We start from the raw sequence: 13,019 nt of genomic DNA, 5'->3' as shown, positions 1-13,019 counted from the left end.
TGCACTCCTATGGAATGGCTTTTGTCTTTCCCGTTACCCTTATTCAACGGCTCACGCTTTTCTAAAGCTCTGCTGAGGTTAAGGACCGACAGCAGAACCCCAAAATAAGCCGTGTTCTGTGTGAAGAACTGCCTCCATTTATCCCAGTCGGATCCCCGCCTCAGGCGGGAAGGGTGGGGGCGTGGCCAAAACAAGCCCCGCCCCTCGGTGCGGCGGAAGTGACGTGAGGCGCACGGCGGAAGTGGCGCAGCGCGCGCGGCGGGTGTCTGGTGACCTTCAGCGGCGCGGTTACATTCTGTCCCGGTTCCTGTCCCGTTTGCCGCCATGCCGAGGGGGGGACGCAGCCGCTCGTCCCGTGTGGCGCCGCCCGCCAGGTGAGCGTTGCTGGGCCTCCTTCCTCACAGCCCTTCCTCTCGGGTCTCCCCGCCCGCGGGCCGTGTAGGCCGCAGAGGCCTCGCAGCCGTGCCGGGGTGGATGACGCAGAGGGGACGCGCGCTGCTCGGGGCTGTGGAGCGGGGTGGGCGCTTTGCTGGTGGCGGGGATCTGTTCCCTGGTCCCTGTCACGTTACGGCCGTGCGTAAGCAGCCCCGTCCAGGTCTTTTTGCTCATAACGTGCCATTGGGTGTGTAGGCCCGTAGGCAGAATCTATTAAAAAAAAAAAAAGGTCTAAAGCTGCCCCTGCAGTGTGCAAATCGCTCCCTGGAACACTGCGTCCTTCCATCCGCACGTGGGGTCACGCGAGGAGGAATTGCCAATGTTTGCTCTCTGTGAGCTGAAGGCCTCAGCCCTTTGGAGCAGGAATGTGAGGTCTCTCTTTGTGTCCTCACAGCCGGGCGCCGCAGATGAGAGCAGCACCGCCCGCCCCCACCCCAGCGCCCGCCTCTGCCGTGGCTGCTCCTGCCCCGAAACAGCCCGGGCTGATGGCACAGATGGCCACGACTGCAGCAGGAGTTGCTGTGGGCTCTGCTGTGGGGCACACCATAGGTCACGCGCTTACAGGAGGCTTTGGCGGAGGAAGCAGCGCTGAGGCTGCGAGGCCTGATATTACTTACCAGGTAAGGGAAGGCACGGCTGGGTGCTAACTGCTGAGGTGGGGTTAACTTGGGAGAACAGACGTATGTAGGCTGAAGTAATTGCTGCAGGCTTAAAAACTGCACAAGTTCTGGCTGGGAATTCTAGAGCAACTTTCTTGACTCAGTCTCCAAATTAAAGTAGTTCAAAGGGTCCCATATGCAGTACGTGTAGCAGTGCACACGGCTGTGTTGTTTTCAGCTGCAGTACCCTTGTGATTCACAGGGGACTTCCATGTTCCAGCTCTGATGATGATAAGATCTATCGCAAGATTTTTGTCCTACAGTCACCTCTTGTGCTGCTGAGACTTCAGTATGGTGCTGTTGCCTTGCTTGGGTACTATCCAGAGTTACTTAAGCGTGTGTAACCTGCACAACTGCTCACAATGCCTCATGTCATCACTGGAAGCTTTGTACTTCAGCCCATTGGTTTCTATTGAAAAGTAACATGCTATGACAAAAATGCACAGAAAGCAGCACGGGGGTGGTATGGCTTCATGGGCTGGAGCAGTTGCTGGGGTGCTTACAGAGGTGTCTGCTGTTTCAGGAACCCCAGGCTGCTCAGCCTGCCTACCAGCAGCAGCAGCAGCAGTTTGCTCCTTGCCAGTATGAAATGAAGCAGTTCCTGGAGTGTGCGCAGAACCAGACTGACCTCAAGCTGTGCGAGGGCTTCAGTGAAGTGCTGAAGCAGTGCAGGTTTGCTAATGGTAAGCAGACAGCAGTACAGCAGTACCAGCCAAGTGCTCTGATGCAAGAGGACAAGAAACTGCCAAACATGGGTGTCTGGACTGCTGAAGTCTTCACTACCTGTCAGCAAATACTGGGGGGTGCAGGGGAACGTCTTAGTCTGTGTCTGCCTTATACCAGGGATGATGGAATGGTTTGAGTTGGAAGGGACCCCCAGAGGCCATCTCATCCCACTGCCTGCAGTGCACAGGGACACCCACAGCTCCATCAGTGCTCACAGCCCTCCAGCCTGACCCTGGGGGTGTGCAGGGATGGGCACCATCCCCTCCCTAGGTGTAAAACTTCATGTGATTAACTGTTGTAACTCCTTACCTTCCAGGTTTAGCGTAAGCCTCCAGAACAAGGGGCTGCTGAAGACCACCTCACAAGAACTGACCTGTGAATGAAAAAGCTTTGCTAATAGTCTGAAGCTGTCTGATATCCTGTTAGTTTTGTGTAGTCACACTGTTGTCTTTGTGGCTTCATTTCTGCCATAGCCTCTACAGCTGTGATACAACTGCAAACTAATTGAGCACAAAACGAAAAAAAAAAATTATCAATAAAATGGAAAGAGTTGATTGGGGCAAACTATTTTGGTTTTTTAATTATTGTGTTGAATGGGAGCGACGTGGTGCACAAATCAACGCTGGAGGTGCCCCACTCTGGTGGGTTTTGGACTGCTGGCTGAGTTGAGTCTTAAGGTGAGCAGGAATGAACTGATATTAGCAGGCTGAGTGTGCTGGCAGGAGAGATGCCTGGAGGGCTGGAGCTGCAGTGTGCCAGGAACACCCTTTGGCTCAGGGCTCAGCGACTGACATTTCCTGGAGTATTTGAACCCCAGGGGCGACTTCTGCTTATTGCAGCGTGCGGTGAGGAGGGAGGTTATGACTGACTTTGCAATGCTCTGCGTGCAGCAGGGCAGCCTGCATGCGATCCCAGTTCTGACTGCAGCCTCTGTTCAGTTTCAGTAGGCTGAGGAAATGCCATCCCTCTACTTGAAAGCCCGGTGCAGCATTACAGAGCAAGCCCACGCCCTACCGAGCAGCTGCACGCTTCCAAGATAATGTGGCTGAAACACGGTCCTGTAGGGGGGACCCGCAGCCCCCAGTAACACAATTCCTTTACAAAGTACCTACAAAATACCTTCTTGCTGTTTCCTGAGCTGCTGTGATGCGTCCCACCCGTTCCTTGGAGCCTCACCTCTGCTCCGCGTTTCCTGGAAGCGAACGGATAAAATTAGCCCGCCCCCCCCCCGGCCCTGCAGGCACCGCTGGGCGGCCTCGCCCCGCTCCGGGCCGGGAAAGCCGGGAAAGCCGCTCCCCGCTCCCGCAGCGGCCCCGCGCGTTATTTTCGGCGCGGCGCTGAGCCGCTCCTCCCCCTCGTGGCGCTCCTCCTCCCGTCCCGCTCCGCTTCCGGCCCCGAGCGGGCGGATGGCGCACGGCTGAGGCGGCGGCGCTGCGGGAGCCGAGGGGAGGTGAGGCCGGGCGGGAGGGGAGGGGAGGCTGAGCCGTGAGGACTGCGGGGCGGTGCGGAGCGGCGCCGCTCACTGCGCGCTGAGACCCACCCCCCGTTCCCCCATTCCCCATCGAAGGGTTCTCTCCGCGCCGCTCCTGTAGGATTTGAGCCCCAAATCGGGTCAGCGCTTCTCCCACGTCTCCCAGCGGCTGCGTTTTATAGTATAAATGTATAAATGGCGCGCATTAATCGACATTCTTACTAACCCAACGCAAAGCAGGCCGTGGTGGATTGCCCCCAGCCCGCAACCCCATCGGGGCTGCCACCAGCAATGAGATTTGTGGCTCTGGGGCCGCAGCCCGCCTGCAAGCAGCAGCTTAAAAGGGAAGGCAACGAACGGGAGGTTCGGAGCCCGGCTGGGCGCTGCCGACACCCAGGAGTGCTGCCCTGCCCGACCCCGCGGCTTGGCCCCGGCTGACCCCACAGTGCTGGCACCGGCTCCAGCTCTCCTCTCCCTTCCCTTTTCACGCCATTTTCTCCTACTTTTTCTCAGCCTTAAAGCCATTTTGGATGACTTCACATAATAAGCAGGGGAGAAAGAAGCGTTAGAACCAGAAATAACGGGTGGGAGGAAGGGGGGGGGGGGTCTCAAAGCTCAGCGGGGTCCCGGGGCGGTGCCGTGGGTTGATGTTTTGGGACCATCAGAGCTGTTCTCCCCCCAGCCCTGTTCCACCTGCCAGGACTCAGCCATGACAAAGGAGGAGGACCTCCCCGACTGGAACACATCCAAGGAGTTCTATGAAAAGTATGAGCCGAAGGAGGTTCTGGGCAGGTAAAGTTTGGTTTTGGCAAATTGTTTTGCTCGATCACAGCAGGAATCTGATATGATCAGAGCCCACAGCACCACGGGGTTAAAAATAGCACGAAGAAGCGCTTTCCATCTGCTCAGTTTGTCCCCCCTGAGCCAGGAAAACACCGCAGCCCCACGGTGTGTCTGTGCTGGGTAGGGGGAGCCCATAGGTTCACAGAATGGTTTGGGCTGGAAGGGACCTTAAAGATCATCCCGTTACAACCCTCTGCTCACCCACGATGGCCCAGCTCAGGACCCCTCCCAGGGGCTCACACCATATCCTATTAGTTTATAGAATAACCTGTGTTGGGAGGGACCCATAAGGATCATTGGTTCCATCTCCCAGCTGTGGGAAAGTGATTCCATCCATTCCATCCATAGCATGTCATGCAAACGGGGATGGGAAAGTACCTCACTGTTCCTGTGCTGTTCCTGGCAGGGGGGTGAGCAGCGTCGTCCGCCGGTGCATCCACAAAGCCACCAGGCAGGAGTATGCCGTGAAGATCATCGACATCACAGCAGGGAACATCTCCCCCCAGGAGGTGCAGGAGCTGCGTGAGGCCACAGCCAAGGAGATCGACATCCTGCGGAAGGTCTCGGGACACCCCAACGTCAGTGAGTCGGGGCAGGAGGGTTTCTGCCTCATTTCCTCTTTGAGATGTGCCCAGGAAAGGCTTTGGGGTGATGTCCCTGGATGTCGGAGCTCTGCGAGACCCCTGGTCCTGGCATGCTGCAGGGCACCTGCTCAGAGCATCCCCTGCTCTGCCTCTGCCCAGGTTGCATGGCCATCTCCCTCCCGAGCTGCCAAATGAAAACGCTAACAAAGATCAGCTCGTTAATTCAGTTAGCAATTAGATCAGCTATTTGTAGTCTGATAGTGGAAAGGAGCTCTCAGTGCTTGGGGTGTGTGGTAAGGAGCACGCCGCGCAGAGCTCACAGCTCCATTTCATTGCAGTCCAGCTGAAGGACAGCTATGAGTCCAGCACCTTCTTCTTCCTGGTGTTCGATCTGTAAGTACCAGCTCCCCAAGTCCCGTTTGCCCCCACTTCTCCACGTTTCCACCCTGCAGACAGCCAAAACTCTCCCCAGCTTTTTCCTGTGGCCCCAATGGGCAAAACAGGGCCACGACTGGGTCTTGCTTCAGGTAGGAAGGAGCCTGCTCCCTCAGCCTCAGCTCTGCTCCCTCCATCAGCAGCAGCTCAGGTTTCCCCATAACCTTTGGTGGGAGCGTGGGGTTATTTATATGCCCAGCAGGACCAGGGCTGGCACCACGCCGTGACTCGTGGCACCACGATGGGCCCACTAGTCCCTTTCAGGCCTTGCCTGCTCCATGCACAGCTTTTCCTCCTCCTGCCTGACATTTTGCAAGATATCAAGGCATTTTTAACCCTTTCTTACTAATGGGCCAGCTTGTCATTTTGTGCAGGGAGAGCCACAGGGCTGTTAAGGGGCAGTAACCTCTAGGCAGTCCTGGGCTTGAGGCTGATTCCCCCTCTGCATGCAGGATGAAGAGAGGGGAGCTCTTTGACTACCTCACCGAGAAGGTCACCTTAAGTGAGAAGGAAACCAGGTAAGGCTGAAATTGTGCTGCAAAACCAGAGCATGAGTTCCACATACAGCTGTGCAGCCAGCACAGTGAGCATGAACAAAATGCCACCCGGGCTGTGTCCTCTGTGCTTGGGTGTCAAGGCTTTTGCACAGGGGCTGAGCTGCGTGGCCCCCATCCCTGTCCTTGTCCCCATCCCCAGGAGTGCAGTGCCAGTGGGCACTGGGAGTAATGCTGTCTCCCCTCCCCAGGAAGATCATGCACGCGCTGCTGGAAGTGATTGAGTACCTGCACTCCATCGACATTGTGCACCGCGACCTGAAGCCGGAGAACATCCTCCTGGATGACGACATGAACATTAAGCTGACAGACTTTGGCTTCTCCTGCCAGCTGCATGAGAACGAGAAGCTCAAAGGTGGGTGCACGGCCGCAACACAGTGCCCATGGTGAGCTGGTGCAGCCCCCTCCAGCCTCACTCCTTCCCATGATGAAAACACTGCTGTGTTTTTCTCCACTTTTTTGTTCTCCAGTTGACCCTCATTACTCCATTCCTCAAGTTTTTCCCCCTCCTGCCCTGCAAAGAGCAACATAATCAACAACAGGCATCTCCTTCCAGCAGCGTCCCCACTGCTCTCCTCGCTCACGTTATAATTCATTATAACTCACCAACTTAAGTCAGCAGCCAGATGCACACGAGGTGCAGTCATTCCCTGCCATCACCATCACTGCAATGGATCTGAACACATCGTGTTGCCTCTCTGGGACAAGCTGCTTCAGTGTGGCACAGTCCTCCCTGGGTCCCTAAGGGGATGCTCTGCCCCTGTTTTGCAGAAATCTGTGGCACACCTGGCTACCTGGCCCCCGAAATCCTGCAGTGCTCCATGGATGACGAGCATGAGGGCTACGGGAAAGAAGTGGACATGTGAGTGTGATGCCCTCAGTCTTTGAGGTGCTTGCGAAATGAGCATGGTTTGAGGCACTGCAGGAATCACTCCTCGTTGGGACCAGCTTTAGGGTTTGTGAGGAATTGAATAATGCATAAAAAATGTTCCATGGGGCTGCAGGGGGCTGTCCTGGTGAGCAGCAGCCCCTGCTTGCACCCGTGTCCCTTCAGAGCTGCTGGAGCCTGAGCCCTGATGTTCCAGGCTGGCCCCTGCACCCCATTGCCTCCAGTGCGGGCTATGGATCCTTTGGGTGCTGCTGGAGCTGGTGTGTTTCACTGGGTCCCTGCAGGTGGAGCACCGGGGTGATCATGTACACACTGCTGGCTGGCTCACCTCCCTTCTGGCACCGCAAGCAGATGCTGATGCTGCGGATGATCATGAATGGAGACTACCAGTTTGGCTCCCCAGAGTGGGATGATCGCTCCGACACCGTCAAGGACCTGGTGGGTGCTGAGGAATGGGGAAATACAGGGGGGAGGAGGTGGTTGGGACGCCATGGGATCAATCTGTTGCTGTCCTGCAGATCTCCCGGTTCCTGGTGGTGGACCCACAGCGGCGGTACACAGCGAGGGAGGCATTGGCACACCCCTTCTTCCAGCAGTACGACGTGGAGGAGGTCCGACACTTCAGCCCCTTCCGGAAATTCAAGGTGAGGTTGGTGCTGGGAACGGGGACGCCTTGGCACCCTGAACCCAGGAGGAGAACATGGGATGGGTGTTCTGGCTGGGTAGGAAGAAATGGTGTTCAGCAGTGCTGATGGAGCTAGGCTTTGGCAGGATGCAGCACCAGGGTGGGGACACCTCTCCAAGCACTGCTTTGTGATCTTTCTATGTAATTCATGGTATTGTCTATAAGACGTGTAGATGGAACACTTAGGAACATAGTTGACTGGACTACAAGTAAATACCATTACGTTTATACTTACACAGCCTCAAAGGAAAGCATAGCGTGTGGGGGCAGGGGGAGAGGGTCAGCCTCTTTTCCCAAGGAACAAGCAATAGAACAAGAGAAAACAGCCTCAAGTTGCACCAGGGAAGGTTTAGGTTGGGCATTAGGAAAGACTTGTCAGAGAGAAGATTGTGAAGCATGGGAACAGACCGCCCAGGGAAGCGGTAGAGCCCCCATCCCTGGAGGTGGTTACGTGACATGCAGCTGTGGTGCCTGAGGACCGGGCTTATGGTGAGGCAGGGTCCCAACTTCCCCCCTTCCCCGCAGGTGATCTGTCTGACCGTGCTGGCGTCCGTCCGCATTTACTACCAGTACCGCATGGTGAAGGCGGTGACGCGGGAGCTGGTGGTGCGGGACCCGTACGCGCTGAAGCCCATCCGCAAGCTGATCGACGCCTGCGCCTTCCGCACCTACCGGCACTGGGTGAAGAAGGGCGAGGCGCAGAACAGGGCTGCGCTCTTCGAGAACACCTGCAAGGCTGTTCTGCTCACCCTGGCGGCCGAGGAAGAGCTGTTTTGACGGCAGCATCGCTGCTGCTTGAGTTGGGTTTGCTCAGAGTTAAGGCGAGTAAAATATTTCCGAACCATCCAGTGATTTTGGGTGCTTTTTCTTAAAACCTGCTGGCCTCAAGCTAGGTGCAGATGGTTGTCATGCACGCTGGGTAGGGCCCAGTTTGGGTTTTCTCCAAACTTGCTCTAAGGGACTTGCTTTGGAGTAGTTGCCCCCAGTAGAGTAGCAGATCCTGCTGGACGTGTGAGACGAGCAATGCCTGGCAAGATGTCCTCAACCCGCTGTGCCCGGGGCTCCTGTGCCATCAGATTTGGAGTTGGATTCACACCCACAGCCCTCTGATTGCTGCAGACACACCAGAAGGAGTGTGTCCATGTAACGTCTGCAGCACCCACGGGCTGTTAGATACAAAACACCTGTTGTTTGCAATCACTGCTCAGCACCCAAATGTGTGCAGGAATGAGTTTTAGGCCAAAAGTATTCATTTTTTAAAACTTCCCTGGTTTAATGAAAATGGTTTTTGGGGATTGCTGTCCATCTCCACAGGAGAAACTGCCCTCAGGTCGTGCCAGGAGCCTCCTCAGAGCTCAGGTTTGGTTCTGCTGCTCTTAGTGGTGCGACTCGGGATGTCAGCAGCACAGCGGAAGCTGAGGTTGTCAGAGGCTGAGTCTGGTGTGTTCCCCATCCTGGGAAAGATACCCCGTTAGGGATCCTGCACGGTTAGTGCTCAGACTGCTGAATGTGACCCTGTGTAACACATTTCCACTTACCTAAGTTTTCGAAAGGCATTTAATTATAAGTACTTGATGGAAAACAAATCATTTGAGAAGCAATTAGGAATGAATTTATAGCAGTAGAATTTTTAGCGGTATCTGTAGAGTGGTTTCCTAAATGCTTCTCAACAAATCTAGATAGGAGCAGCCAAACAAAGCAACCCCTTCTTATACAGCTAAAGGAGAAATCACCGCAAGCAGTGCTGGCACTGACCTGGTGGTGATGGAAGCCCGGTGGTTCGCAGACCCATCCACAGTGTCGATCCATGAGGCCCCTCTCAGCACATGCATTGCCTCAGCACGCGGCCGGGGAGGGCCTGGTGGTGTGTACTGCGAGGCCGTCCACTCCCAGGTGTTCCCCAGCAGGTCATAGAGCCCTGAGACAGAAGGATCCCACAGAATCGTTACTGTTGAAGATGATCTCTAAGATCATGAAGTATAACTCCACTCCACCCCATCGTGCCCACTGGTCATGTCCCTTAGTGCCACATCTACACGTACCAGGATTATGGGGTTGCAAAAGCAACATGTGCATGGGGAGAGGGGGCTTTAACATCCCAGAAAGATCCCAGCAGAACCAGAAGCTCCTCACTGTACTGCTAACCAGCCCTTAGGTGCAGCTGGACCTTCAACAAATGTCTTGTCTTAAATGTCCCCATCGTTTTCCACCTGCAGGAGGGAATGGCATTTGCTGCTCCTCCAGCACACCTGGGACATTCAAATAAGTCACATGGAAGTGCAGAATAACTGCCTGCTAATGAGCACAGGATGGCACAGTGAAGTGATCCGGCTGTCCATCAGCTGCAGTAACAACACTTTCACTGGGCTCACTCACACTACCAAGATACCGATGTGACCCCAATTTCACATTTGAAACTCTGCTACAACTACGGGGTTTATAATTAGCATTGAAAGGTGAGCAGATGGCACCCAAAGAGCTGGGCAGTGATGCCTCTCCATACCATAACTGTTCTGAGGTGAGAATGCTGCCACCGGGGACACACCGTGATAGCCATCCTCAGCCGTGTCCCCCCTTGGGAAGTCACCCTGGGCGAGGAAAGATGACATTAAGCAAAGACCCATTGCAGAGAAGAAGAAAAGTCCTGCTTCTTACAAAAAAAATATGTATAAAGCCTAACTACACTTAAACAATGGAAATAACCCTTCACTGCAGATTAACTTGGCGTATGGCATTTGTGTCCAAGAGAGGAGATCGATCATCTCAAGTTATCCTAGGGGAAAAATCATCATCTTTGCAAAAAACAAACAAACAAAAAAACACCTTAATGTGTGATTTTTTGGGAGAAGTGAAATCCCAGTTCCCCCAGGGGCACCAGGCTTCATCTGCTCCCTTGGGAACACCATGGGTAACCCCCAGGCGCTCTGCAGTACCTCACAGCCAAGTCCTATTGCAGCAGCAGGTTCTGCTGCTCCTGAGCTGGCTGCTGCCCAATGTGACCAGGACAGCTGGTGTGAGCTCACCTGCCACAGGTTGGTGCGGTTTGGCTGGAACTTGTTTCCCCAGGGATACAGCCTTTCTGTCAAAGGAGAAGAGAACAGTTATCTCAGGATCCTCTCTGTTGTGGCTGCTGTTTCCTGCTCAGCTTGGGATGCTCCAATACACCCATCAAATGGCATTTAGTGCTTCGCCGAGGGAGGCACGTTAAGCCACCGTTTATCCCATTTATTTCCAGAATGAAAGAGGTTGTTCAGCCTTTGGATCAACCCCTGGAAACATCTCTGTATGGAGGCTGAAGCAGCTTAAAGGGACAAACAGGAGCTGGACTCAATGATCCTTATGGTTCCTTCCAACTCAGGATATCCTATGATAGAAAGCCACTTGATGTGGGCAGGGAAGGGGTGCCTACGTACGCTCCAGCCCTCCCCGGGCAGCGAACTCCCACTCCTCCTCAGTTGGGAGCCTCTTCCCCTTCCATCTGCAGAATGCCTGCGCGTCGTTCCAGCTCACATGCAGCACTGGGTGGTCCAGTCTGTCTGCGATGCTGGAGCCGGGACCCGCAGGCTGCAAATTGCAGTGATCTTCATCAGTTTAATTAATCATCAAAAAAAAAAAAAAAGAAAAAGGATAGAATAGAGCAAGGTGGGGAGCCTGCACAGAGGAACCAGAGGTGCTATTTTCCCTTGGCTTTAGGAAAGAACTCACCACCATGCCTGATTCACACCCACCTGTCGCCAAAAAGCCTTCTCAACTGGCAGCCACCAAGGAGCGGACTGGGAAAAGAAGTGACATTGGATTAAAGCTGTGCTGCCCCCCTCCCCAATACCCTTCAGTTGCCCTAAGACAGTGCATGGAAAGAGGAGGATGTGTTAGTTTGGGAACCGTTTCACCGGGGTTACTGGGAATCACAGAATGATTAGGGTTGGAAAAGACCTCTGAGATCCCCAGGCCCACCCCACCATGCCCACCGACCACATCCCTCAGTGCCATACCCCCAGGTTCTGGAACATCTCCAGGGATGGGGACTCCACACACTCCCTGGGCAATCACTACCTCCCCCATCACTGAGTCGTCCCCACAATGTCACCCACCTACCGAATGAACCCTCTTAATCTCCCTCCAAGCTTCAGATTTACCTCCAGTTTTTGGGTGATTTTTTTCTTCAGCTCTTCTGATACGAAATCCTCAAAGACAAAGCTCCAGCCAAATGCTTCTGCTTCAGTTTTGTATTTCTTTTCTCTAACAAACTCCCTGGCACAAACACAACACGCTCAGGCACCCATGGCAGAGTTCTCTGAGAGCTGCACCAGCAGCCCCGTGCCACCAGCTCACCTGAAGTCCCTGTTGGTAACAGGGAACTTGTCAATGGCAAAGGGCTTCATTGTCACCTCCCGGATGGGTCCCTCCTCGTCTCTGCTCTGCGTGGAGCTGGAGCCCATCTGGAACTTCCCTCCAGGCAGCTGCACCACGTGCTCATCGCTTCCAAACGCTGAAAGTGAAGCAGTCAGTATAAACATTAATGGGTAAATCTAAATGCACAACATAGCATCCCTGATATGCAAAAAGAGCCACTTCATATGCTGGATACACACTGCAATGTAACAAACGACTGCAATTGGCATTTATATAGCTCTGCTTTTTTTTTTTTTTCTTTTTTTTTTTAATAACATATTGTAATGGTTTCCAAGCCCTGCTGCAGGGGGATGCAGGTGCGAACCGAAGCAGCAGCGCTCTCAGCTCACCCAGCAGAGCGCAGCTGCAGCCCAGCACGCAGCAGCAAAGCACCGCCGCCCTGCGCATCTCCCCGGCAACAAAGCCGAGCAGCACCAGCAGCGCTCAGAGCACAACGCATCAGCAGCGGAACCGGAGGGCTCTGACCCAGAAGAGCTTCAGGCTGGGGAAGTGTTTCCGGGGGAAGGGATGCACTTCCCCCCACGCCACGCCTACTGCACGTGCTTTACAATTAGTGCACTTCTGCTTTTTTTCTGTCTTTTTAATGAAAAGGGATACTTTACCCAGGCTACTGACAAAACCACACCACCAGACGTGCTTCATGTGCACAGCTGAAGTTTTAAAGAGGTTGCTCGTTCCAGTCGCGCAGCCCTGACATAAAGCTGATACAGAGTACTTAGAGGAGGCAAACGAACCGCCTTCAGCCCCGCCGTAGGGCTGCAGGGGATCTCCGTACCCTGGGGGCCATTCCCTTTCTCAGCCCCACCTTCAGGGCAGCAGCTCTGACCGCTCCCACCCTGCAGGCAGAACTCCCCGTTAGCAGCACGGGACCTGGACACCCAGCCCTGCTCACGTTGCTCCATGGCAGCAATGGGCTTGCAGGGATTTCAGCACTTGTGTCCATTCTGTATTCATCCCCTCATAATCCAACATCTCCTCCCCTTATACTGGATAAGTATAAGCAAGGTAAACATTGACTCCCCAGTCTGATAATACAAACAAGATGAGGATTAGACAAAAATCACATAGGACTGCAGTAGCCCGCTTGTGCTGCATACATTCAACCAACTGCTTGCCAAGCTTTGCCTCAACACTCTGCCTACATTTCCTGTAGTGTTTGCAGCCTCTACTTACACACAGCAGAAAGCATTAAGCAGCTACCACCTATGACTTTCAAATCTTCCCAGAGGCACATAAACTAAAAAGCTGTATTTGTGAGCAAGGGAAAAAAAACAATTAATTCTTGGCATAATCCACCTGTACAACGTTCTGCACCAATTCCACAC

At 54.2% G+C, this 13,019-nt stretch overlaps 3 protein-coding genes across 6 annotated transcripts; 2 read left to right on the top strand and 1 right to left on the bottom strand.

Moving 5' to 3' along the window:
- The first annotated feature begins 225 nt into the window (after nt 1-225).
- On the top strand, nt 226-2,387 carry CHCHD2 (coiled-coil-helix-coiled-coil-helix domain containing 2). 2 transcript variants are annotated; one of them, XM_046902360.1, is made up of 4 exons: nt 226-374; nt 830-1,055; nt 1,618-1,777; nt 2,137-2,387. In XM_046902360.1, the coding sequence occupies exons 1-4, from the start codon at nt 325-327 to the stop codon at nt 2,145-2,147; spliced, it is 447 nt and encodes a 148-aa protein (XP_046758316.1). In that variant the 5' UTR covers nt 226-324; the 3' UTR covers nt 2,148-2,387.
- An 829-nt stretch (nt 2,388-3,216) lies between these two features.
- PHKG1 (phosphorylase kinase catalytic subunit gamma 1) lies at nt 3,217-8,125 on the top strand. 2 transcript variants are annotated; one of them, NM_001006217.3, is made up of 10 exons: nt 3,217-3,270; nt 3,992-4,083; nt 4,541-4,716; nt 5,057-5,111; nt 5,606-5,671; nt 5,899-6,062; nt 6,479-6,569; nt 6,881-7,034; nt 7,115-7,240; nt 7,807-8,125. In NM_001006217.3, exons 2-10 carry the CDS (start codon nt 4,001-4,003, stop codon nt 8,056-8,058), a joined length of 1,167 nt encoding a protein of 388 aa, NP_001006217.2. In that variant the 5' UTR covers nt 3,217-3,270; nt 3,992-4,000; the 3' UTR covers nt 8,059-8,125. The 2 variants fall into 2 exon arrangements, with proteins under 2 accessions (NP_001006217.2, XP_015151218.1); XM_015295732.4 differs by having other exon boundaries at nt 3,974-4,083.
- A 404-nt stretch (nt 8,126-8,529) lies between these two features.
- On the bottom strand, nt 8,530-12,172 carry SUMF2 (sulfatase modifying factor 2). Of its 2 annotated transcripts, XM_415788.8 has the most exons (9): nt 12,024-12,172; nt 11,614-11,770; nt 11,418-11,532; nt 11,010-11,054; nt 10,695-10,845; nt 10,305-10,360; nt 9,785-9,869; nt 9,037-9,199; nt 8,530-8,735 (listed from the first exon to the last, which is right to left on the bottom strand). In XM_415788.8, the coding sequence occupies exons 1-9, from the start codon at nt 12,079-12,081 to the stop codon at nt 8,630-8,632; spliced, it is 936 nt and encodes a 311-aa protein (XP_415788.2). In that variant the 5' UTR covers nt 12,082-12,172; the 3' UTR covers nt 8,530-8,629. The 2 variants fall into 2 exon arrangements, with proteins under 2 accessions (XP_415788.2, XP_040506321.1); XM_040650387.2 differs by lacking the exon at nt 8,530-8,735 and having other exon boundaries at nt 9,038-9,199; nt 10,305-10,356.
- Nucleotides 12,173-13,019: the final 847 nt, after the last annotated feature.

The sequence above is a fragment of the Gallus gallus genome, chromosome 19 (genome assembly GCF_016699485.2).
Source record: "Gallus gallus isolate bGalGal1 chromosome 19, bGalGal1.mat.broiler.GRCg7b, whole genome shotgun sequence".
Lineage (NCBI taxonomy): Eukaryota > Metazoa > Chordata > Aves > Galliformes > Phasianidae > Gallus > Gallus gallus.
This window is presented reverse-complemented; position numbering and strand designations above follow the sequence as displayed.